The 25,198-nt window shown below is 38.1% G+C and overlaps 2 protein-coding genes across 2 annotated transcripts in view; one reads left to right on the forward strand and one right to left on the reverse strand.

Moving 5' to 3' along the window:
- The window catches only part of FSIP1 (fibrous sheath interacting protein 1), a 276,680-nt gene that overhangs the window by 154,340 nt on the left and 97,142 nt on the right, over positions 1–25,198 (reverse strand). The window lies entirely within an intron of this gene.
- LOC118828153 (actin-related protein 3-like) lies at positions 13,638–15,184 on the forward strand. Its single transcript, XM_036734576.1, has one exon. The coding sequence runs from the start codon at positions 13,753–13,755 to the stop codon at positions 15,007–15,009; it is 1,257 nt and encodes a 418-aa protein (XP_036590471.1). The 5' UTR covers positions 13,638–13,752; the 3' UTR covers positions 15,010–15,184.

A 25,198-nucleotide genomic window follows, 5' to 3' on the forward strand; every position in this document is an offset into this window, starting at 1 on the left:
TAACTCAAAAGCATTTCATATAAAATGCTAAGTATACACACTTAAACATGATACATTAAACAACAAGACAATAAAAATGTTTCAATTATTTCCTGCCCCATAAAAAAACAAAATTAAGAATTTAAGCATTTAATTTATTTAAGGTCCTTCCAAATTCTATTGTAAGCTTCATTAATACACCACTTCCAAAGTTGTAACTTTGTCGTGAACTCTTTTTTCACTGAATTTTATACAAACATTTCTACTTGCAATTTTGAAAAGCTATAAAGATCAGTAAGACAGAAGACATGAATTTTATTAACTATAAAGAAATTCAAATAAAAAGCTATTTTATTATAGTGTCTTATACTTATGTCTTCTATGAAACATATTAACATACTTAAAAATTATATTAATATCATAATTTTGCTGTGGTACTAATACAAAATTTTTCACTATTATAAATGGTACTACTATTAAACATATTTTCAAAAGTTATTTTTTTCCTCTTTTAAGTTATTTTCTTTCTGTTTAAGATCCCCCCCAACCCAGGGGTCAGATGAGTTAAGTTTCTGCTTCCATCAGAACAAGAATTCTTTATCTTTTGTGTTATGGATCCCTTTGGAAGTCTAGTGAAAACTATGGATCCCCTATGCAGAATAAAGTTTTTAAAAGCATAAAATAAAATATATAGATAACAAAGGAAACCAATGACATTGGAATGTAGCTATAAAAAAAAACACAAAAAACCTAGTTCATGGACCCCAAGTTAAGAGCCCTTCCATTAAGAATTGAGAAGAATTTGCTTTGATTTGTCAATCACGGGCAATTAAACAAGTTAGTGTCATATTGTGAAAAAAGGCAGGAAATTCCTAGAAAAAAAAAAGGAAAAAGCCCTCTATAAATAAAGGTCTGCTTAGAAGCCTGCAACAATTAGACTCTTGCAAAGAATAGGCATTGAATATACAATCTGGCACAACAATTAGCCATGACTATAGTTATTTCACTTGATATCAGAAGTTAAGCAGGACATTGACAAGACGGAGAATTTTCTGGAGAGCATTAACTGAATACATAAGAGAATAGAAACCCTGCCATGATAGGATTGGTTAAGAAATTGCGGATATTCAGTCTGGAAAAGTAAAGGGTTGGGGTGAGGATAGGAGAACATAATGTTTGTCACCATATACTTGAAGGAATATTTAAGAATGAACGGATGGGGGGGTGGAGCCAAGATAGTGGCTGGAAAGCAGGGACTTGCTTAAGCTCTCCCCCAAATCCCCCAAAAATCCTGTTAAAAATGGCTCTGAACAAATTCTAGAGCTGTGGAACAGCACAAAATAGCAGAGAGAAACAGGTTTCCAGCCCAGGAGAGCCTGGATGGTCACTAGGAAGGGTCTATTGCATGGTGCTGGAAGCACAGCACAGCCCAGCGTGGGCAGCACCAGGACACACCAGACTGGGAGTCAGCCAGCCAGAACAGGCCTTAGGGCCATGAATCATTGACCAGTGGCAGTTACCAGACTTCTCAACCCACAAACGCCAAAGAGCAGGTTAGTGGGAAACTGTGGGATTGAGTTCAGAGCGGTCCAAACACCTGGGGGTGGCGGAGGCGGTGCAGCAGTGGCAGCAGCAGGAAGCTCCTGGGGCTGCTTCCAGAGCTCCAGCATCAGCTGCTTCCCGAGTCCCTGGCTCACATGGTGGGAGGAATAGCAGTGGATAAGAGCAGGACTGCAAGGAGTGCTTTGTGGGCACAGAGGCAGGTTCTCTTGCTGTGCCTTGCTTGGATCTGGATTGCGGTCATGGTTGGCAGTTCTTGGGGGAGGAGGAGCGCTGCTGTGACAAAACCTGCAGTGACAGTGGAGTAGAAGTAGTTCTGAAAAGAGCAATGCTCAGACCCTAAAGCTTGGGACAAAGTACTCTCTACTCTACAAACAGTGATACCCTGACAAAAAGCTCAAGGGTCAAGTAGTTGGCTGGGAACATGAATAAGCAGCGAAAACAAACTCAGACTCAGACTCAAACTCTAGATTCCCTTTTTGGTGACAAAAAAAACATCAAAACATACAGTCAGAAGCAGTCAACCAAGTCAGAGAGCCTACATCAAAAGCCTCCAAGAAAAATATGAAATGGTATCAGGCCACGGAAGAACTCTGAAAGGATTTGGAAAAGCTAAGAGAAGTAGAGGAAAAACTGGGATGAGAAATGAGAGTGATGCAAGAAAATCATGAAAAACAAGTCAATGACTTGCTAAAGGAGAACCAAAAAAATACTGAAGAAAATAACATCTTAAAGAATAGACAACCCAAATGTCAAAAGAGCTCCAAAAAGCCAATGAGGAGAAGCATACCTTGAAAGGCAGAATTAGACAAATGGAAAAGGAGGTCCAAAAGACCACTGAAGAAAATACTACCTTAAAAATTAGATTGGAGCAAGTGGAAGCTAGTGACTTTATGAGAAATCAAGATATTATAAAACAGAACCAAAGGAATGAAAAAAAATTGGAAGACAATGTGAAATATCTCATTGGAAAAACCACTGACCTGGAAAATAGATCCAGGAAAGATAATTTAAAAATAACTGGACTACCTGAAAGACATGATCAAAAAAAGAGCCTAGACATCATCTTTCAAGAAATTATCAAGGAGAACTGCCCTGATATTCTAGAACCAGAGGGTGAAATAGAAATTGAAAGAATTCACTGATTGCCTCTTGAAAAAGATCCCTAAAAGAAAACTCCTAGGAATATTGTTGCCAAATTCCAGAGTTTCCAGGTCAAGGAGAAAATACTGCAAGCAGTCAGAAAGAAACGATTTGAATATTGTGGAAACATAATCAGGATAACACAAGATCTAGCAGCTTCTACGTTAAGGGGTCGAAGGGCTTAGAATATGATATTCTGGAGGTCAAAGGAGCTACGACTAAAACCAAGAATCACCTACCCAGCAAAACTGAGTATAATGCTGCAAGGCAAAATATGGACTTTCAATAAAACAGAACACTTTCAAGCTTTCTCAATGAAAAGACCAGAGCTGAATGGAAAATCTGACTTTCAAATACAAGAATCAAGAGAAGCACGAAAAGGTAAACAAGAAAGAGAATTCATATGGGACTTACTAAAGGTGAACTGTTTTGTTTATATTCCTACATGGAAAGAGGATGTGTGTAATTCATGAGACCTTTCTCAGTATTAGGGGAGTTGAAGGGGACATACATATATATAGACAGAGGGCACAGAGTGAGTTGAATATGAAGAGATTATATCTAAAAAAAATAAAATTAAGGGGTGAGAGAGGAATATATTGAGAGAGGGAGAAAGGGAGAGATAGAATGGGGTAAATTATCTCACATAAAAGTGGCAACAAAAAGCAGTTCTGTTGGGAGAGAAGAGAGGGCAGGTGAGGGGGAATGAGTAAATCTTGCTCTCATCAGATTTGGCTTGAGGAGGGAATAACATACACACTCAATTGGGTATCTTACTCCACGGGCGAAGGGGATAAAAAAGGGGAGATGATAGATGGGAGAGCTGATAGGGGAAGGCAGTAATCAAAAGCAAACACTTTTGAAAAGGGACAGGGTCAAGGGGGAAAATGGAATAAAGCGAGACAGGATAGGATGGAAGGAAATATAGTTAGGCTTTCACAACATGAGTATTTTGGAAGTGTTTTACATAATGATACATGTGTGATCTATGTTGAATTGCTTGCCTTCCTAGGGAGGGTGGGTGGGGAGGGAAGAGAGGAGAGAATTTGGAACTCAAAGTTTTAAAACCAGATGCTCAAAAAAAAGGTGTTTTGCATGCAGCTGGGAAACAAGATATATAGGGAATGGGGCATAGAAATCTATCCTGCCCTACAAGAAAGTAAGGGGAAAGGGGATGGGGGGGGAGTGGGGTGACAGAATCGAGGGCTGAGTGGAGAATGAGGCAACCAGAATGTATGCCATCTTGGAATGGGGGGGAGGGTAGAAATGGGGAGAAAATCTGAGATTTACAAGAAATCTTCCTCACAGTAAGAGCTTTCCAAAATTATAACGGGCTACCTATGTAAGTGATAGCTTGCCCCTCACTAGAAGTCTGCAGGTGAAAGCTTAATGACCACTTTGTGGGAATTTTATAGGGAAGGCTCCAATTCAGGTACAGGTTAGTTATAACTAGACAGCCTCTGAGGTCCCTTCTAATTCTGTCTCTGTGCTTCTGTGACTTTTGAGACACATGCCATGGGTTTCTTATTCATTATAGAACAAAGAATGATGACATGAGCATTAGTTATATTTACAGAGAAAATCTGCTTCTTATATGAAGCAAGTTTTACACATTGCTGAATACTACCTCCATAGCCAAAAAAAGGGTGTGTGTGTATAGCAAATATAAGAGAATAAGAGCATGTCAAAAATTAAGTGTAACATACAATTGAAATAAGAAAAAAAATTGGTATGCAGAGAGATCTTAAAGGATTTAAAAACTGAGGCACGCTGAGAGACATAGATCATCACCCACCAATACTGATTCAGTCAAACGGGCCACACTTGGGGACCTAGAGGGCCACATAAGGCCTTGCGGCCACAGGTTACCCATCCCTACACTAAATAATTACTAATCATTACTAATCAGGTCTTAGCTTCAACCTGTTAGGATAATATATATTTCAGTGGAATACAATTTCATTGTGTTTCCAAGCTCAGCGATATCTGGATGTATGACATCGTGTAATATCAACTAGAGAGAGAAGGGAAAATATTAACTAAATGATCACATTTTTAAAATACATTATTTTATCATATCAACTTATAACAAACACAAATAGCTAGTCTGGGTCAGTTTGTTTAATTGCTTAGAGCAATGTTTCTAAAACTATATTGTATGAAGAGGCTCTGCAACTAAAAAAATTGTAAGAGTAAATAAGCACAAATAGTAAATCCATCCACCTTGTTGGAAATTTTATTTATATACAATGTTTGCATTCAGACAATTCATTCAGATAACCATTGGAGACTGGGAGCAACCAACTGTGACTGCAAATGTGGCTCCTTATTGGTCTAGAATGCCCCCCAATAATGTATGATGTACAGTCACGCATACTCACACAGTCTGTTTCAGAATATTTATATTCAGTCCCTTTGTTTTCTTTACTTTGCTTTTTTACCATAAATTCTTTTGTAGGAACACCCATTAAGGATAATTGGGTAATATCCATGAAATGAAATAAATACACTAGGGCAAGAGCCCTCAAGTAAGGCTTCAACTTGCTGTCCTTGAAAGGACCTTCATTGATAAAAGACTCTGAGAGTTGTATTTGTAAGAAGCTAAGGTGAGATAAAGACTTAAGGGTGTCGTTTTCCTCCTATAACTGAAGATGGGTCCAAAGGAAGAAAAGAATGATGGTAGGTCAGAGGACAGGGACCAAAAGTGAAACTGAGGCAGCTGGTGACAGTGACATCTGGAATTCTCTTCCTCAAACCCAATGGGTCACCCTGCCAGCAGCCAATCAAAGTTTTACCCAAGGGCTATTACAATAGAAAGCAAGAGTGTTAATAAACAAGATTCTAATGATAAAACACATCCACAAAATTAAAAAAGAAATGTGATTATATATGCACAATTTGGGTTTACTTTTAATGATTCTAATGATAATACATGCTTTCAAATTTTTCAAAATAGGTCAGGAATAATTCAAAGGCATTTACAAGCAAAATAGCACATTTTAAAACAAAAACCGCACATTTTCAGTAAACTTAGGATGGATTGAAATCATATCAAAAGTACTTGACTTGTAAATAAAGTAAAAATAGACTATTGTGAAACATCTTACAATAAGCTATCATATTCAATATTATTCTCAATTATAATAATTAATATGAAACAATCATACTCTTTTCATTAAGTTTCACTATGTAAATTATAATACTGTTCGATTTAGAATATTTTATATTATTACATATTATATATATTTTAAAATTAAGTCTTATGATATTAGGTACCAATAGCAAGAGCACTGAAGTCTAGAAATCTTTCCACTCTCTAAAGTTTTTAATATATTGGGCTCTAAATTTACTTTGCAATATGTTTAATCTGAGTGCTGGCTTTTATTTACTGGAATCTCCAACTGCTAGGACTTAAACCTTTTTAAGGACCCAGACATGTAGCTATAGATGGTATATGTTTTTGTGCAGGCATATCTACATCTAATACATAGCCAGGCAGAGAGGTGGCACAGTGGACAGAGCACTGGCCTTAGAATTAGGAAGAGTCATCTTAATGAGTTCCAATCTAGTCTCAGATACTTACTAGCTATGTGACCCTGAGCAGGTCACTTAACCCTGTTCTCCTCAGTTTCTCATCTGTAAAATGAGCTGGAGAAGGAAATGGCAAACCACTCCAGGATCACTGCCAAGAAAACCCCTAATGGGGACAAAAAGACTGAAAAGACCAAAAAACAACAACAAAATATATAGCCACCAGAGGGTAGTAAAGAATTATGGCTTCATGGTCCTGAATGATTTAGTCTCTTTGGAAGATGAGGGATCTATCACATATCTCAAATTCAATCAATTAACAAGCTTTTATTACGTATCTGCTATGTGTTATACACTGTGCTAGGTGATGGAAACACAAAAGCAAAGAATGAACAATCCCTTAGGAGTTTACATCCCGAGGGGAAGGATACAAATGAATGAGTTAGCATTTTTCAAGCACTTACTGTGTGCAAAGGACTGTACTACACGGTGGGGATACCGACATGAAAGTAAGACAGTCAAAAAAAAATAGCCCGTACTCTCAAGGAGTTCACATTCTAGTGGGAGACAACCTATGTAGAAGATTTCAGCTCTAAGTCAGATAGACAAGTCCCAAGTGCTTAGGGCATAGTGGCAAAGCAGATTGTAAAGGCCTCTTCCTTAATGTCATTTCCACCAATAAAATCATACAAGCTCCTGATGCTGAACCATTTGACAATGCCAGTTACTTTGGTGGCAAACTCTCTTTTCTGGCTCTTCAGTAGCTGCGGCCCCCTACAGATGCCATTGCCTGGCTGCGTTCTCACCAGGGCTGTTTCTCTGAACGATGGGTGAGGGTACTGGGCTGCAAGCATTGCTCTTCTGAACATCCTTGTGTTTAGCATAATGGACTGTTTCCATCAGGGTCTGAGGGGGAATGGTGGTCAAGGTGGTGATGGTGAGTCAACTTGCCTGGCACATGCTGTCTCCTGTCTCTCCCTCACAGTGCCTTGCTGTTCTGAGCTAGTTTAGCTTGCCTACCCTGTGGGTGGCATTTGGCCAGAATGGCTGGCTTCTTCTATACAGAAGCCGATTCTATAGAAGATGTCTGGTGATGGCTTGCCTAGAAGCAGGACCAGTGGTCTAGGGGATGCTGCCATGGCCAAGGCTTTTGAATCCATCTGCCTAGTGGTGAAAGCTGGTCAACAGCTATTGTTTGTGGTGATAAAGAAGTTAGGCCTTTCAAATACAAACATATGTAGGATAAATATAAAGAGACCACAAATAAATACAAGGTAGTTTGGGAAGGACAGCACTGACAATTAGAGATATTAAAGCTAAAAGACTTGTGGAGGTTTCAGAATATATGTATATTTATAAGTATATGTATATGTGTATACATATGTGTGTGTGTGTGTGTGTGTGTATATAACTAGAACAGGACTTCATAATACCTTTACAAAAATATGTACTAAACTACCAAAAAATATAAATGCTAGGAAAAAATACTAGAAATACTAAAAATACACATATACATGTATGTACATATGTATAATATGTATACATGTGTATATATTATACATACTACATATCCTTTAAGGGCCATAATGTCATAAAAATTATAATATAGGGAACATAAACATACAGGAAAAGCATGCCTAAATTAAAACTTAATAGTGACATCTTATACAATGAGTGGGTGTGGTAGAAATGGTGTCCATTTTATATAAGACCAAATGGTTTCCCTTTACGAATGCCTGGAGGCTGTCAAGATTTGGTTGGTCTGGTGACCTAGGGGCAAAATAAACAAGATTACAGGGAGGTGGTACTCTTGAAATTTGATGGAATTCTTACCCTGGGTCTTTCTTACACAGCATGGCTGCCTCGGTAAATGCAGGGGCAGAGGAAAGATGTATCTGCTCTTGGTAAACTGTATTCTTTTAACCTTTTCATGAGTAAATTTATTTTTATTGGATTTTATGATCCACAAGCATTTTATTGCATTCTAATGCTGAGCCTGAATCACTAGACAGGCCTGAGCTTGGCCTAGCCCTGAACATTTGGTGTTAGTTAGTAGAATTGTATTGCAATGACTTCATGGTTAATTTTAGCTGAAGTCAGGGAAGGGCCATGCAGAAGAAAGGGAGCCTTGGGTGACTGGATGGCCAGATTCAGGAGCTTAGCACCCCGTGGCTATAGCACTTTTAGCTGCGTATGGGGTGCCCTCTCAGTGGGATAAGGAAGGGATCCCACTGATACTGTACGATTAGGTCAATGAATACTTAAGCGTCTTTACAGAGTAGAAGTATTACAAAATCTATTATTCCATGACTCTTACTGACAGTTTTCAGAAAAGCTGGGGTGCCAACAAAAAGAAGATAAAAATAAGTTATCTCAGCACAGTCAGCAATTGTAGATAGATACAAATGTGTGTTTGGTTGTTAGGGATCATACCCAAAGGCAGAAGGAAGCTTACGGATTTATGAAGTACACAGGTAAAAAGGGCAATATCAACAGGAAGAAAGAATGACGCGTGATTCAGAGATCCAATTGCAGAATCTCTTGAATCCTTATGAGATTACGGGTAGAAGAAAAGAAAACAGGAATAGATGTAAGGATGAGAATTGGGAACTGGAACTGGTAGGGAAGAAATAAATCATAAAAATAATAGCTATGTGAAAGAGAATGCTAATGATGAGTCAAGAGCTGGGATGCAGCTAAAGTAGTTGTCAAAAGAAAAAAATATATCCATAAGAACACACATTAACAGAAAAAAGAAAACAGATATATAAAATTTAAAAGCTTTTACATTAACAAAACCAATGCAACTAGAATAAAAAGAAAACTATAAATGGGGGGGAAGGGAATCCTTGCATGAAATATCTATAATACATTATGACTTCAAAAGATTGATGATGAAGAATGCTTTCTACCTCTTGGCAGAGATCTGATGGACCAGAAGTAAAGAATGAGACATACATCTTGAGACATGCCAGTATGCTGATGTATTTTTCTTGATTATACACTGTTGGTAGAACTATTAGTCTGGCATTCTAGAAAACAATTTGGAATTGTGTTAGAAAAGTGACTAAACTTTTCATATCCATCTGCCTAGAGAGCCACAACTAGGAATACATTCCAAGGTGGTCCAAAAAGTAAAATAAAATAAAAAGGCTTCTTGTCTACCAAAATATTCATGGCAACATATTTTGTGCTAGCAAAAAACTAAAAACAAAGTGCCTATTCACTGAGTTGGGGGAATAGCTGAATAAATTGTAATATATGAATGTCATGGAATATTATTATGGCATGAAAAACAACAAATATAAAGAATTCAGAGAAACATAAGGAAACTTAGATGAACTGATTCAGTATAAAGTAAACAGAAGCAGGAGAACAATATACAAAATGATTAAAATAATTTAAATTTTAAAAATTAAGTCAAAACTTAATGGTGAATAATTATCATGTCAGTCTTGACCTCCAGAAGAGATTAAGGAAGTATACCTCTTTCTTATCACCAGAAAGTAAAGGGACTACAGGCACACAATGTTAATACATTGTCAGACCCAGTCACAGTGCCAGTTGGTTTTGCTAAACTAATGTCCTTTGTTACTAGGGAAGATTCTTGGGCAGAGGGAAAGAAGAAGAGGGCAGGGACATCATCATCTCCATCTCTTCACTGGAGACATGTTTCTCTATGGGGGTGAAACATTACATCTACAGTCAGATTTGGTTGGCATATTGGTTAGTTTTGTAAACTCCTTTTCCCCTTTCCTCTTTTTTATTCTTTGTTACAAGGTATTGTTCTCTGTATAGGGAAAGGGGAAGGGATATATTTATAAATAAAGCTGATATGAAAACAAAATATATTAAACAAAAGGAAAAGAAAAATACTGATAATTTTTGATGAAATAAAAACGTACCAAAATTTTTTAGAGAAATTCATGATACAGACTTTGAGGTTACAGCACACTGAAATTTATAATAGCAAATAGAAATTTAACTGGTTTATGACAGAAAAAACAGAGTGAAGTCCTTTGTAAATTCTGTAGGGACAAGGATTTAGAAAAGGCACAAGGAGGATACCTTTTTACAGTTGCATATGTGAGAAGCATATTTTGTATCATCAACCCACTTCTGTCTTCTGCAGTTACAAATTTTCCTAAAACATGTCAGCATCCCTAAGAATTTATTCTATTACTGCATTTGTTATTTGTTATTGGCTATTAGTGGTTTCTCTCAAAGGCATGTGATGAAGTATTGAACTTAGAAGTTACAAAGATTGCCAGGTCAGGGACAGCAACTGACTCTTTAAGTCTGGCACCAGGAAAGAATATGGAAGGAATTGCAGAAGAGGCTGCTTTTCCTCTCTGGGGATGGAGTACACATTATCTGGTACACGAGGAAGGCTCATTATACATAAAGCTTATTATGTCTTAATGAGTAAAATAAACTATAATTTATTTGTCAGAATAAAATCTGAATAGAAAGTTGACTAGGGACAGAGAGAAGGCAAGAGGCTGGCAAATGTATAGGCGAAGCCAAATGAAACATATATTACTTCTTCTCTTGAGTCATATCTTAAAATTTCTTTAGTAATTCACATATACAACAATTATATTATAATTATGTTCCAGTAGCAAGAAACAAAAACCAAAGGTGTTATCTCTTTCCCTAGTGTTAACAGATGGCTGGTAAGCAGGTGCAACATGCTCAGCTGAAAGCAGTCTCCACATGGAAAAGGCTGAGGAGACTGCTTCCCAGAAGGTATGATGGTGGGTAATGGGAGGGCTTTGTTTCCCAATGAAGAGAGTGCTCAGACATTTTGTAACTAGTTCCAACTACTAACCACATAGTGAAGAGGATCTTTTTTGATTAGCTATCAAGCCAGAACTCAAAAAGTCTTTAACAACTAGCCAATGTGAGTTGAATTCTCTTTCCTTCCTGACTGTATTAAAGTGAGGAGGAAAGGAATAAGCTCTTGGTGGGGAAAGATGCCTTAGGCCCTTGGCTCCATGAGAATGAGTTCAAAGTAACCATCCTACTATATTAAGATTTCTACTTCAATTCTTTTTACACTGTGAAAAACTGCAATGAATAGACTTCCATCATGAGAGTAATTGATTTGAAATGTGAGATGTACAGATTTTGAGACCTCTACTCCAAATGTCCATGTGGACTATTTGCGCCCAACCTGTGGTAGAGCTTTCTGAGCTCTTATTGGTCTGATCAGCCACAGATGGACACACTGCATCTTGACTCCAACATAGTGATGTCATTTTTGTCCTCTTCAAGAATGAAGGACAACAACCAATTAACCTGAAGGGCTAATAAATGGCACAGTAGATAGAACACTGGGTCTAGAGTCAAAGCTCTCTGAATTCAAATCTGTACTTGGCCAATTTACTCGCTTTGTGACTTTGGTCAAGTCAATCAGCCTCTGCATCAGTTTCCTCTACTATAAAATGAGGATAATAACAGCATCTGTCTCATAAGGTTGCAGGGATTAAATAAGATAATATTTGTAAAGCATTTAGCACTGTGCCTGCTGAGCCATTGCCAATCCACTTGACTTTTGTCTTGCCACTGGGCTCTGATAACTCTGGAGGAGAGAGTGAGGCTGATGACGTTACATAGCTCTGCCTCACTTAAATCCAATTCACCACAAGTCAAAATATCATCCTCACGATGTTATTGGTCCTCTTCAAGAATGAAGGATTAACAACAAGCATAGTGACTGATATACAGTAGTATTTTAATAAACGCTTGTTCCTTTCCCTTCCTTACAAAGGACATGTTCTTCTAAACTAAAAAGTTGATTATAGTCCTGCCCTAAAACAGAACAGTCTAAATGACTTCTTAAGGTCACTCACCAAACTGAGATTCTAAATTAATGGTGACATAAAACTGAGATCTCATTGGAAAGAACATGAACTATAAGTCATTCTCCAGTTGATAAATGGTCAAAGGATATGAATAGGCAGTTTTCAGAAGAAATCCAAGCTATCTATAGTCATATGAAAAAATGTTCTGAGTCACTATTGAGCAGAGAAAGGCAAATTAAAACAACATCACACACATCTGATTGGCTAATATGACAAAAAAGGAAAATGATACATGTTGGAGGGGATGTGGAAAAACTGAGACACTAATGCATTACTGCTGGAGTTGTGGACTGATTCAACCATTCTGGGGGGCAACTTAGAACTATGCCCAAAGGGCCATAAAACTACACATAACCTTTGATCTAGCAATACCATGCTAGGTTTGCGTCACAAAGCGATAAAACGAAAAAGGAAAAGAACCTATTTGTATGAAAATATTTATAGCATCTCTTTTCGTGGTGACTACGAATTGGAAATTGAGGAGATGCCCATCAATTGGGGAATAACTAAACAAGTTGAAGAATTTACCTTCAGTAAAGGTAATGATGCCTTGATCATCCTCATTGAAAGCATTTGACAACATGGCTGAAAACATTATGCTAAAAAGCATGGCAGCAAGCACACAGTCTTGTTTCACTCCATTGGTGACTGGGAAAGCACTTCAACTTGAAAAAGCTACAAGCCAAGACCAAAGTGGAGGGAGTGTTGGTACATGATTTTCTGTTTGCAAATGATTGTGCACTCAATGCAGCCTCTGAAGCTGAAATGCAACAAAGTATGGATGGATTCTCTGCTGCTTGTGCTTATTTTGGCCTAACAATTAACAACAAGAAAACACAGGTGCTCCATCAGCCACCACCACACCATCCATATGTGGAACCATCAGTTACAGCAAATGGAGAAGTTCTGAATGCTGTGGATAAGTTCACTTACCTTGGTAGTGTACTTTCCAGATGTAAACATTGATAATGAGGTTGACGCACTCATTGCCAGAGCTAGCTCAGTGTTTGGGAGGCTCCGAAGGAAAATATTGGAGAGAAGACATGTTAGACTGACTACCAAACTGAAGGTCTACAGTGCCATTGTGCTCACCTTATCGTTGTATGCCTGTGAAACCTGGACAGTTTACCAGCACCATGCCAGGAAACTGAATTGCTTCCATTTGAATTATCTTAGAAAGATTCTGAAGATCACGTGGCAGGATAAGATACCAGATACTGAGGTGCTTTCTCGAACTAAACTGCCAAGCATTCAAACTCTACTGCAGAGAACACAACTCTGATGGGCTGGCCATGTTGTTCAAATGCAAAACTTACACTTGCCAAAAAGACTATTTTATGGAGAACTCACACAGGTCAAGCATTCACATGGTGGTCCAAAGAAGCGATATAAGGATACCCTCAAGGTCTCTCTTAAGAATTTTGGAACTGGTTGCAGAAGTGGAAGCCGCTGGCCGAGGCTGCTGCTCCTTCCCTGCCCGCCCGCCCGCCGCTGCCGCTGCTGCTGCTTCAGCTTCCTCGCTGCTTCAGCTTCCTCTCTGCTTCCCGGGAGCGCGAGGCCGGACCGCCTGTGGATGGTTAGATAGCCCCCGCCGCCAGCCCCCCGTCCTCCCCGTATCCAGCACGGACCCGACGGCGGCGGCGGCTGCAGCGAGAGGAGGAGGAGGCGGAAGATGGCGGGACGGCTGCCGGCCTGTGTGGTGGACTGTGGCACCGGGTATACAAAACTTGGATATGCTGGAAATACAGAACCACAGTTTATCATCCCTTCATGTATTGCTATCAAGGAGTCTGCAAAAGTAGGAGATCAAGCACAAAGGAGGGCGATGAAGGGTGTTGATGATCTAGACTTCTTTATTGGGGATGAAGCAATAGAAAAGCCAACTTATGCAACAAAGTGGCCAATCCGTCATGGTATAGTTGAAGATTGGGACTTGATGGAAAGATTTATGGAACAAGTGATCTTTAAATACCTAAGAGCAGAACCTGAAGATCATTATTTTCTTTTGACTGAACCTCCTCTAAATACACCAGAAAACAGGGAATATACAGCTGAAATTATGTTTGAATCTTTCAATGTTCCAGGCCTATACATAGCTGTACAGGCTGTCCTTGCTTTAGCTGCGTCTTGGACATCAAGACAGGTAGGAGAGCGGACGTTGACTGGTACAGTTATAGACAGTGGAGATGGTGTCACTCACGTCATTCCTGTGGCTGAAGGGTATGTGATTGGCAGCTGTATCAAGCACATTCCAATTGCTGGGAGAGATATAACATATTTTATTCAGCAGTTATTGAGAGAACGAGAAGTAGGAATTCCTCCTGAACAATCCCTGGAAACAGCTAAGGCAGTAAAGGAACGTTACAGTTATGTCTGCCCAGATTTAGTCAAAGAATTTAACAAGTATGATACAGATGGGTCAAAGTGGATTAAACAGTATACTGGAATCAATGCAATCTCAAAAAAAGAATTTTCCATTGACGTTGGTTATGAACGGTTCCTGGGTCCAGAAATCTTCTTTCACCCAGAGTTTGCTAATCCAGATTTCACACAACCTATCTCAGAAGTAGTAGATGAAGTAATTCAGAATTGTCCCATTGATGTCAGACGTCCTCCCTACAAGAATATTGTCCTCTCTGGAGGTTCAACTATGTTCAGGGATTTTGGACGTCGACTACAACGGGATTTGAAAAGAACTGTTGATGCAAGGTTGAAGCTAAGTGAAGAATTAAGTGGTGGTAGACTGAAGCCCAAGCCTATTGATGTGCAAGTCATTACACACCACATGCAGCGATATGCGGTATGGTTTGGGGGATCAATGCTGGCTTCCACACCTGAGTTCTACCAAGTATGCCACACCAAAAAGGATTATGAAGAAATTGGACCTAGTATTTGCCGCCACAACCCAGTGTTTGGAGTCATGTCTTAAAATTGACTTCATAGTTATAACAGTTAGGGAAGTGGGGAAGAGCTCATCTTTCTGATTACCTGTTTTGTCTGGATGGCTGATATTAAGACAGCAAACTGACTTGACAAGAAAAAGACCAAACATAGTTCAACAGGAATATTTTAATAAATGTATCAACATACGAATGTAGAAGAAAGCCAAAATAATTAAAAGTGTTTTTCTTTAGATAATATTTGAATCTGTGTGTAACAAAAAGAAGTGGGTTTTAGTTCTTTCTGTGACTGGATATTTTGTATATTAATGGATTATCCAAGATTTGATGGAATTTAACAGTATGTCGATAGCTCTATAATGCTTGAGTTGTATACTACAAGTGTACAATGCAAGAGCTTGTTTATATTTCATACTTTTTTATACTTTGAGGAAAAAAATGTCAAAGAAAAACTGTCGTATTTGAGGAAAAGAGACACCAACCCTAAGGTAAATTAAAAAAAAAACGGCCTCATGACACTTGCTTACATGCTCATGTTATTCTAGTTATTAAGATTTTCAACCATTCAAAAAAAATCTGGTTGTCTTTGCAAGTGCTTTTTGGAACTAAAGCTCGTATCTTGGATTAACTGATGCCTGCTAGTGCTTTCTGAATACTCTCATTCTGTTTCTTGCTTTAAAAGGAAAGTAAAGACAAGATTGTTGGACCAGTAAAAAAAAAAAAAAAAAGAATTTTGGAACTGATTTGTGACTCGGGAGTCACTGGTAAAGGACCACTCAGCATGGTGTGCCTTCACCAGAGAAGGTACTGTGCTCTATGAGCAAAGCAGAATTGAAACAGCTCAAAGGAAACAAAGGATGCACAAATTTAGAGAATCCATCCCAAACGTTCATATGAACTATATGTGCCCAATCTGTGACAGAATATTCTGAGCTTGTATTGGTCTGATCGGCCACAGTTGGACACATTGAAACTTGACTCATAGCATTTTGGTCCTCTTTAAGAACAAAGAACAACAACCAACCAACCAATTGAACAAGTTGTGGTTGTAATGGAATATTATTGTGCTATAAGAAATGATAAGCAAGATGATTTCAGAATAACCTGAAAAGACTTACATAAATTGATACAAAGTGAAGTGAGCACAACCAGGAGAACATTATACATAACAACAGCAACACTATACAATGATCAACCGTGAATGACCTGGCTATTCTCAGCAATGCAATGATCCAAGATAATCCCAAAGGACTTATGATAAAAAATGCTATCTGCCTCCAGAGAAATAACTGATGTTGTCTCAATACAGACTGAAGCATCCTATTTTCACCTTTTTTTCTTCCTTTCTTCTGTTTTTTTTTGTTTGAGTATTCTTGTGCAAAACGACTAATATGGAAATGCTTTACATGACTGCACATGTATAACCTATATCAAATTGCTTACCATCTCAGGGAGGGGAGAGGAGAGGAAGGGAGGGAAGGAATCTGGAACTCAGAACTTAAAACAATATATTAAAAATTGTTTTCACAAGTAACTGGGGGAAAAAATAAAATATTATTTAAAAAAATAAACTACATCAAGCCACTCTACTGCCTGTTAGTATACTATCTAGTACTGTTTAAATACTGCTACAGCATTAGCCTGGAAGGCAGAGCATGATGCAGATTAAGCCAAGGTAAACATATTAAAGAGTTTCACTCTATCACATGGCCACAAATAGAACAAATAGCCCCAACCAACCATACTGCAAAGTCCACCAATCGTTACAAGTTAAGACTAGATGAAAGAGTATGTGTGGATCAGTATAAATCCATCATGTTTTCTGAAAAAAAAAACAGCTCAAAGGTCATTTCCTCTTGGTAGTTTATTAGAAAGCTATTTGTATTTTTTTATTTCAAGCACAGCATATTAGTATCCTAAAAACATTTTCCTGTCTACAAGAAATAAAAGTAGTTAATGTTGCAGGACCTGTGATAAGACAGGTGCATAAATGCACTTGTTAGTGGGGAAGTATCAATGAATCCAAATGTTCTGGAAAATTATATGGAATTACACTAGGAAAGTAACTAGCTCATTCCTATCCTATGACCCTACAATGCTCTACTAGCTACATACTCCAAGAAGAACAAAAATAGAGGGGAAAAGTCATATATTATTATTATTATTATTATAAAAATATTTCTAGTAGCACTCTTTGTGATAGAAAAGAACTAGAAGCAAAATGGGTATCTATAAATGCAAAATAATTGAACAATTATAGTATATGAATATCATGTAATATTCTTACACTATAAGAAACACTGATTATGAAGGATACAGAAAACTTAGAAAGACTTGCATGGACTGACAGAAAGCAAAGTAACTAAAACTTAAAAAAAAACTAATCTATACAATAACCACAGATACACAAAGAAAACACTGCTAAAGTCATCAAAACTCTGAACAAAGCCATGATCAATCTTGACTGACAGTGAGGTATAAGACTTCTTTTCAGCTGAGCTACTGATCCACCTCACGTATCAGACTGGCAAAGATGACAGAAGAAGAAAATAACAGATGTTGAAGGAGCTGTTGGAAGACAGTCATACAAATGCACTATTGATGGAGCTATGAATTATTCCAGTCATTCTGGAAAGCAATTTGGAACTATGAGCCAACAATTACTAAATTGTACATACCCTTTGACCCAGCTACTCTACTACAAAGTCTATATTCCAAAGGAAGAGGAAAATGACATAAGTGTAAAAAATATTTATGTTAGCTCTTTTCATAGTAGCCAAAAAAATGAAAACCAAGAATATGCTCTCTTGTTGGGGATGGCTAAACAAATTATGGGAAATGACTATAATAGAATATTATTGTGATATAAGAAATGACAAAATGGACAGTTTCAAAGGAAGCTGGGAAGATCTCTATGAACTGAGGCAGAACAAAATTAGCTGAACTTATACAAAGATAACATTATAGAGAAAAAATAACTTTGAAAGTCTTTAGAACTCTGATTGATGTAATAATAAACCAAGAGTCCAGAGAGGGAAGGTGAAACATGATACCCATCTCCTACTAGAGATATACTAAGAGGTGATTAACTTAAAATGCAAAGAAAGACATATTTTTGGTCATGGCTGATATAAGAATTTGTTTTGCTAGACTATGTATGTTTATGATGCAGGCTTTATTTTATAAGTTTTTATTGTTGTTTAATCAGAAGCATAGAGTAGGAGAGAAAGGTTTTTTAATGCGTTAATTACAGATATGATAGTTTATTTTTTTTAAATCCTATGGAATCAACAAAGATTGAAACAATATTACAATTAACACAAATACTAATTGAGATAATTAATAGCTTTAGCAAAGTTGGAAGCTACAAAATAAACCCTTTAAAATCAAAAGAATTTTTATATAATAATAAACTCTAATCAATAGTAAAAAAGGTAAATCTAATTCCAAATAACTACAAATAGATAAACTATATGGAGATCAATCTACCAAAGCATACAAAATACTTATATGGATTCAATAACAAAGTGTTCCTAAAAGAAATAAAGAACATTTATTAAATTTAAATAACTGAAGGAATATTTAATGCTCATAGGTATGCCATGCCAGTATAATAAAAATGATGCTACCAAAGTCAAAATACATTTTAATGCTATGTCAATCAAATTATCAAAGGGATACTTTACAGAACTCAATGAAATAAAAACAACATTCATTTGGAAAAATAAAAGCTTTAGAATATCAAGGGAAATAATGAAAAGAGGTAGAGACAAAAGGGGAATATCACTTCCAGCCCTCATACTATTTTATAAAGCAGCAGTCATCAAAACCATCTGGTACTGATTAAAAATAAAAAGGTAGATCAATGAAATAGACTAAAAAAGGGAAAATCAAAGACACTGGAACTCAATGACCCAGTGTTCAATAAAGTGGAAAACACAAATTACCAAAGAAAGAATTATTATTTTGGGGGGGGACTTCTGGAGAAACTGGAAAGCAGTCTAATGGAAATTAGGCTTAGACCAACACCTTACACCACAAACTACAATGTATTCTAAATGGAAACATGATATCATTATTTTAAAAAATCATTAAAATTTTATGGGAAGCAAAACATATGTCTCTCACAGCTCTGGGTAAGAAAGAGATATAGACAATTACAAAATATAAAGTAGGTAATTTTGATTACATGAAACTAAAAAGCTTCTGCATAAACAAAGTTAATGCACCAAGGATAAAAAAAGGGAAGCTGTTGAATGGGAAAAAAATTCTTTGTTTAAAATTCCTCTGATAAAAATTTGTTCCAAGTCATTATTAATAAGAAAAACACAAATCAAAACAACTATGAAGTTTTACCATATAACCTACAAATTGGCAAAAACGATAAAAGATCAAAATAGTCAATGTCAGAGAGGTTGTGAAATATAGGCATTGCTGGCAAAGCTATGAATCAGTATAACCATTCTGGAAAGCAATTTGGAATTATGCAAGTAAAGTGACTAAAATGCCCATACCCCTTTTTCGGGGGTGGAGCCAAGAGGGCTGCTGGAAAGCAGGGACTTGCATGAGCTCCCTGCCAGGTCCCTCCAAAAACCTATGAAAAATGGCTCTGAACAAATTCTAGAACTGCAGAACCCACAAAATAGCAGAGGGAAGCAAGGATCCAGCCCAGGACAGCCTGGATGGTCGCTGGATGAGGTCTATGGTGCACGGAGCAGAGGGGAGCAGAACTCAGCGTGGAGGGAGTTCAGCGTGGGCAGCGGCAGGACCAACCAGACCAGGAGCCTGGCGGGACAGGCCCTAGCACCCTGAATCAGTGAGCTGTGGCAGTCACCAGACTTCTCAACCCACAAACACCAAAGACAACAGAGAATGTTAGTGGGAAAAGCTGCGGGGGACAGAGTGAAAAGAGTTTGCGGTTCAACCACCGCCCCAGGGGCAGCGGGGTGGTGCACCTACAGAACTACAGCTGCAGTTACTTCCAGCCCCGGGCCCACCTGGTGGGAGGAATTAAGTGGTGGATCAGAGCAGGAGTGCAGAGCCTGCTTAAGATTTGCATCAGGTCCCAGTTGGTGGTTCTTGGGGAAGGAGGAGTGCTGGTGTGGCAGAGCTGGCTGTATAGAGATAGCTCTGAAAACAACAGTACATACCCTCAAGCTTGGAACAAAGTACTCTTTGCTCTACAAGCAGTCATACCCCAACGAAAAACTCAAGGGTCAAGTAAGTTGGCTGGGAACATGGCCAGGCAGCAAAAACGCACTCAGATTCAGTCTTAGATCTTGGAATCTTTCTTTGGTGACAAAGAAGAACAAAACATACAGCCAGAAGAAGTCAAGAAAGTCAAAGAGCCTACATCAAAAGCCTCCAAGAAAAACATGAACTGGTCTCAGGCCATGGAAGAGCTCTAGAAGGATTTGGAAAAGCAAGTTAGAGAAGTAGAGGAAAAATTGGGAAGAGAAATGAGAATGATGCAAGAAAACCATGAAAAACAAGTCAATGACTTGCTAAAGGAGAACCAAAAAAATACTGAAAAAAATATTGAAGAAAACACCTTAAAAAATAGACTAACTCAAATGGCAAAAGAGCTCCAAAAAGCCAATGAGGAGAAGAATGCCTTCAAAAGCAGAATTAGCCAAATGGAAAAGGTGGTCCAAAAGACCACTGAAGAAAATACTACCTTAAAAATTAGATTGGAGCAAGTGGAAGCTAGTGACTTTATGAGAAATGAAGATATTATAAAACAGAACCAAAGGAATGAAAAAGTGGAAAACAATGTGAAATATCTCATTGGAAAAACCACTGACCTGGAAAATAGATCCAGGAGAGACAATTTAAAAATTATTGGACTCCCTGAAAGCTATGATCAAAAAAAGAGCCTAGATACCATCTTTCAAGAAATTATCAAGGAGAACTGCCCTGATATTCTAGAGCCAGAGGGTAAAATAGAAATTGAAAGAATCCACTGATGGCCTCCTCAAAAAGATCCCAAAAAGAAAACTCCTAGGAATATTGTTGCCAAATTCCAGAGCTCCCAGGTCAAGCAGAAAATATTGTAAGCAGCCAGAAAGAAACAATTTGAGTATTGTGGAGACACAATCAGAATAACCAAAGATCTAGCAGCTTCTACATTAAGGGATCGAAGGGCTTGGAATATGATATTCCAGAGGTCAATGGAACTAGTATTAAAACCAAGAATCACCTACCCAGCAAAACTGAGTATCATGTTCCAAGGCAAAATATGGACTTTCAATAAAACAGGGGACTTTCAAGTTTTCTCAGTGAAAAGACCAGAGCTGAATAGAAAATTTGACTTTCAAACACAAGAATCAAGAGAAGCATGAAAAGGTGGTACAGTAGATAGAATTCTGCCCCTACAGTCTGGAAGACCCAAGCTCAGATCCAGCCTTAGACACTTACTAGACCTTGGGAAAGTCACTGGACCTGTCTACTACTGTAAATATTCACAGGGTTGTTGTAAGAATGAAATGGCATAATATTTGTAAAGTGCCCAGCAGTTCCTGGCATGTATTAGGTGCTATACAAATGCTTATTCCCTCCCCTTCACCTCCCTCTTCCCCTTCTCCACCCACTGTGCTTCACGCCCAAAATGCCTAAATGATGGGTTGGGCCAGAGCTGCCTACATGCTAACCAGAGCTATTCTGCTGGGGCCAAGGTTGCACGGTTAGGGCTTCTAGGACTTTTTTTTTTCCCCTGCTGCATTGGAGCTGCCCCTAGCTGGGTTCTGCCTGAAGCCTTTCTTCCCCTCTCTTGCTGAGATCTAGGCTACCCACCTATCTGCCTGGGGCCTGTCTCCTGACTTCTCTTGATAAAGGCCTCTCAGGGCTGCCTCATCTCTACTCTTCTCAGAACCTTTCTCCAGTGGATAGAGCACTGAACATAGAGTTAGGAAGACCTGAGTTCCAATGAAGCTTTTGACACTTAGTAGCTGTGTGACCCTGGGCAAGTCATTTAACCTCTGTTTGCCTCAGTTTCCTCATTTGGAAAATAAGAGCACCTACTTCCAGGGTTATTGTGAGGATCAAATTAGATAATAACAGTGAAGCACTTAGCACCATGTCTGACACATAGTAATTGCAATATTAAGGGTTAGCTATTTTTAAAAATTGCCGTAGGGCTGCTTTGCCTCGCACCTTCCACCTACTCTGGCTTTTTCACGTTCAGGGTTTCTGCAGGATTATGACAGCCTTTTTTGCATAGCCCTAAACTGAGTGGTAGAGTTTATAGCTGATTTTTCTTTCTCTCTCCTTTTAATCTGGTGCATTTACTGGGATCTCTATGAGGGATCTGGATTCCTCTATGTTCTAACACACCATGAACTTGCCACAATTCATTTATTTTTTATCAGTATATTTTGGGGCTACATACCTGTTATCTCCCTGGCTAGATTGTAAGACTTGACATGGGTCGAGTCTTATTTGTAATTTCACATCTTCCAATGCTTAGCATAGTGTAGACATTTAATAAATAATCATTGATGGGTAAATGAATGATTGGTGATATCTATTATACTATCTCAGGAAATATAATATGTGAACTATCACAGAATAAATGTGGAAAGGCAGTATGGTAGACAGGAGACAAAAGACCTGAATCTTAGGCCAACTCTTCCATTTGCTACCTGCATGGTCTTTGAACCTTGAGCAAAGCATTTAACATTTCTTCTTCTCTTTTTCATTTTTTTAACGTTCTTTTAAAAAAAATTTTTGAGTTCCAGATTCTCTCCCTCCCTCTAGTTCCTCCCCCACCCATTGAGAAGGCAAGCAATAATGAAGTTATGCTAAACATATTTCCATGTTAGCCATGTTGCCAAAAAAAAACAAACAAAAAACCCCCAAAAATAAAAAGTGGGAAAAGATATGCTTCGAGCTGTATTCAGAGTTCATCAGTTCTCCCTCTGGAGGTGGATGGCATCTTTTTCATGAATCTGTTGTAATTATTGCATTTAACTTTTTTCATTTCGCTTTTCTCATTTTTAAAATAAAAATGGTATCTTTGCTACAAAAAAAAAATGCCCATACCCTTGACCCAAAAATTCTATTAACAGACCTATACCCCCAAGGAGACTGTTGATAATAAGAAAGGCTCCATGTACACCAAAATATTTATATAGCACTTTCTTATGATAGCAAAGATTTGGAAACAAAGTAGACATCCATCAATTGGGTAATAGCTAAATAAATTGTAGTACACGAATATAATGGAACATTATTGTGCTGTAAGAGGATGACTATTACGATGAATACAAAGAAGCATGGAAAGAACTACGTAACCTGACACAAAATGAAGTCAGTGGAGCCAAGAAAATAATACACACAAAGACTACAACAAATTAATGGAAAGAACAACCACAATAAAATATCAGAAACAAATATAAAATTATAAAGAAGAAGCATGGCTTGAAATAAAAGATATGAGAAGATACTCCTACCCTTCCCCCTTTACAGAGCTGGGAGGTTCCCAAGTATTATACATTGAACCTATTTTTTACTTTTTTGATGTAATGATCAACTATACTGATTTGTTCCTCTTCTTTTTCTTTTGTTGTCCTTAAAAATATTATTTGTTATCTGAGAGGGTTCTCTGTGAGGGGAGGGGCAAGAATACCAGAGGAAATTATGGTGATACAAAACAAAAGAATCAATAAAAACTTATTTTATTTAAAAAAGTTGTTAATAACTTGATAGATACACACAATTTAACTTCCTTTCCTTTCTCTTATGAACCTATTACCTTTTCTTAACAACTCGTATTATTCACCTTGATTTACTTACCTTGCTTTACCAATTTCCTTTTCCTAGAATCTTTATTCTCTTTTTCTCTTCAGGTTCAAATCCTCCCCCTTGAATCCTTCATTTCCTTCAGACTGAGTACTACCTTACTCTCCAGTTAAAGTGCTTCTCTCCCTTCTTCAACTTCTCAGTTCCTCTCAAGTTCCCCCACCCAATCAAATTGCCATACTTACAATAGCACCTTCCTATCAGGCAGCAGCTGGTTTTTTCCCCAACAATTTCTATATTTTTAGGCAACAAAGAGAAAAGGAAGTACAGAGCTGAACAGGCCTTGTGGGGCTATCAAAAGGACAGCTGTCAGGGCCATGCTAAGTCACGGACTCTTGTGGAACTTTTTAAAAGGTAGCAGCAGTGGTAAAATGGTGCAAGTTGAGTGATTTGAGGCACTTAGTTTTCTCCTCTTATGTTCATTTGAGGTAAACCAGACTCGGATTCTTAGGGTGGTCTTTCCAAGCAACTGTCATTTAGTAGATTCCTTCCTTGGGCCAGATTCATTAGCTAGGCAGATATGAACAAAGAGAATGCTGACAGGCCTTTAAGGTTTCTCCTTGCTCTAAATCTATGATCCTATGAGCACCAGGACACAAGGTTGAGATAAGAAGGATGGAGGGGGTAGACTAATACAGCAATGTCCACATGAGCAACTACCTTTTTCAACCTCAAGGCAGAGCAAGAGGTACCTCTCATGCCCTCAAGATGGCAAATGCAACTACATGAGCAATCACTCCCGTCCTATCAAGTGGGACAATCAGAGTGAGCACAGAACAGTGAGTGCCACATGCAGTGGCTGACATTCCTGCAACCAAGTGGAAAAGCCCAGGATCCATCCTGGTACTTACTCAAGACCAGATATGATCATCCCCTGCAAGTGTTGACTGACAATGATCACCACCCCACCCCTCAGTGGCTGGAGCTGGAGACAGTTTATGCTACATAAATGAAATTCCTGTTTCCCCTTCTGGCTCATGAGAGAAAGCAGAGAGAGGCTTCATCCTAGGAGGTAGAAAGCAAGATTTGTTGGAGCTTTTCCTGCTGGGGCTCCTATAGCTGAAATTACTATGCTTCTCTTAATAAAAATGTTTTGCATTGTACTATGATATGCTAAGTGAATTTAATGCTTAGATTTAAAGTAGGGTAATTCCAAGCACTTAGTGCAGTACCTGGGACATAGTAGGTATTTAATAAATATTTATTGACTGACTGACAGTGATGGGGCAAATGAACCAGAACCTTAGGCAACCACAAGAACCTGAAGGCAGAACTGCAGTGTAATAAAGAAAGCAGGTTCCCCCAATCAGGATTGTAAACAGCCTTATTATATTTTTTGCAATGTGTATGCCTGGTTACAATTGGTACGATATGTGAGTGTTCCCCGTGGGTGCATAGTTATGTATTCATGCTTACTCC

The sequence above is a fragment of the Trichosurus vulpecula genome, chromosome 8, assembly GCF_011100635.1.
Source record: "Trichosurus vulpecula isolate mTriVul1 chromosome 8, mTriVul1.pri, whole genome shotgun sequence".
NCBI classification, from domain to species: domain Eukaryota; kingdom Metazoa; phylum Chordata; class Mammalia; order Diprotodontia; family Phalangeridae; genus Trichosurus; species Trichosurus vulpecula.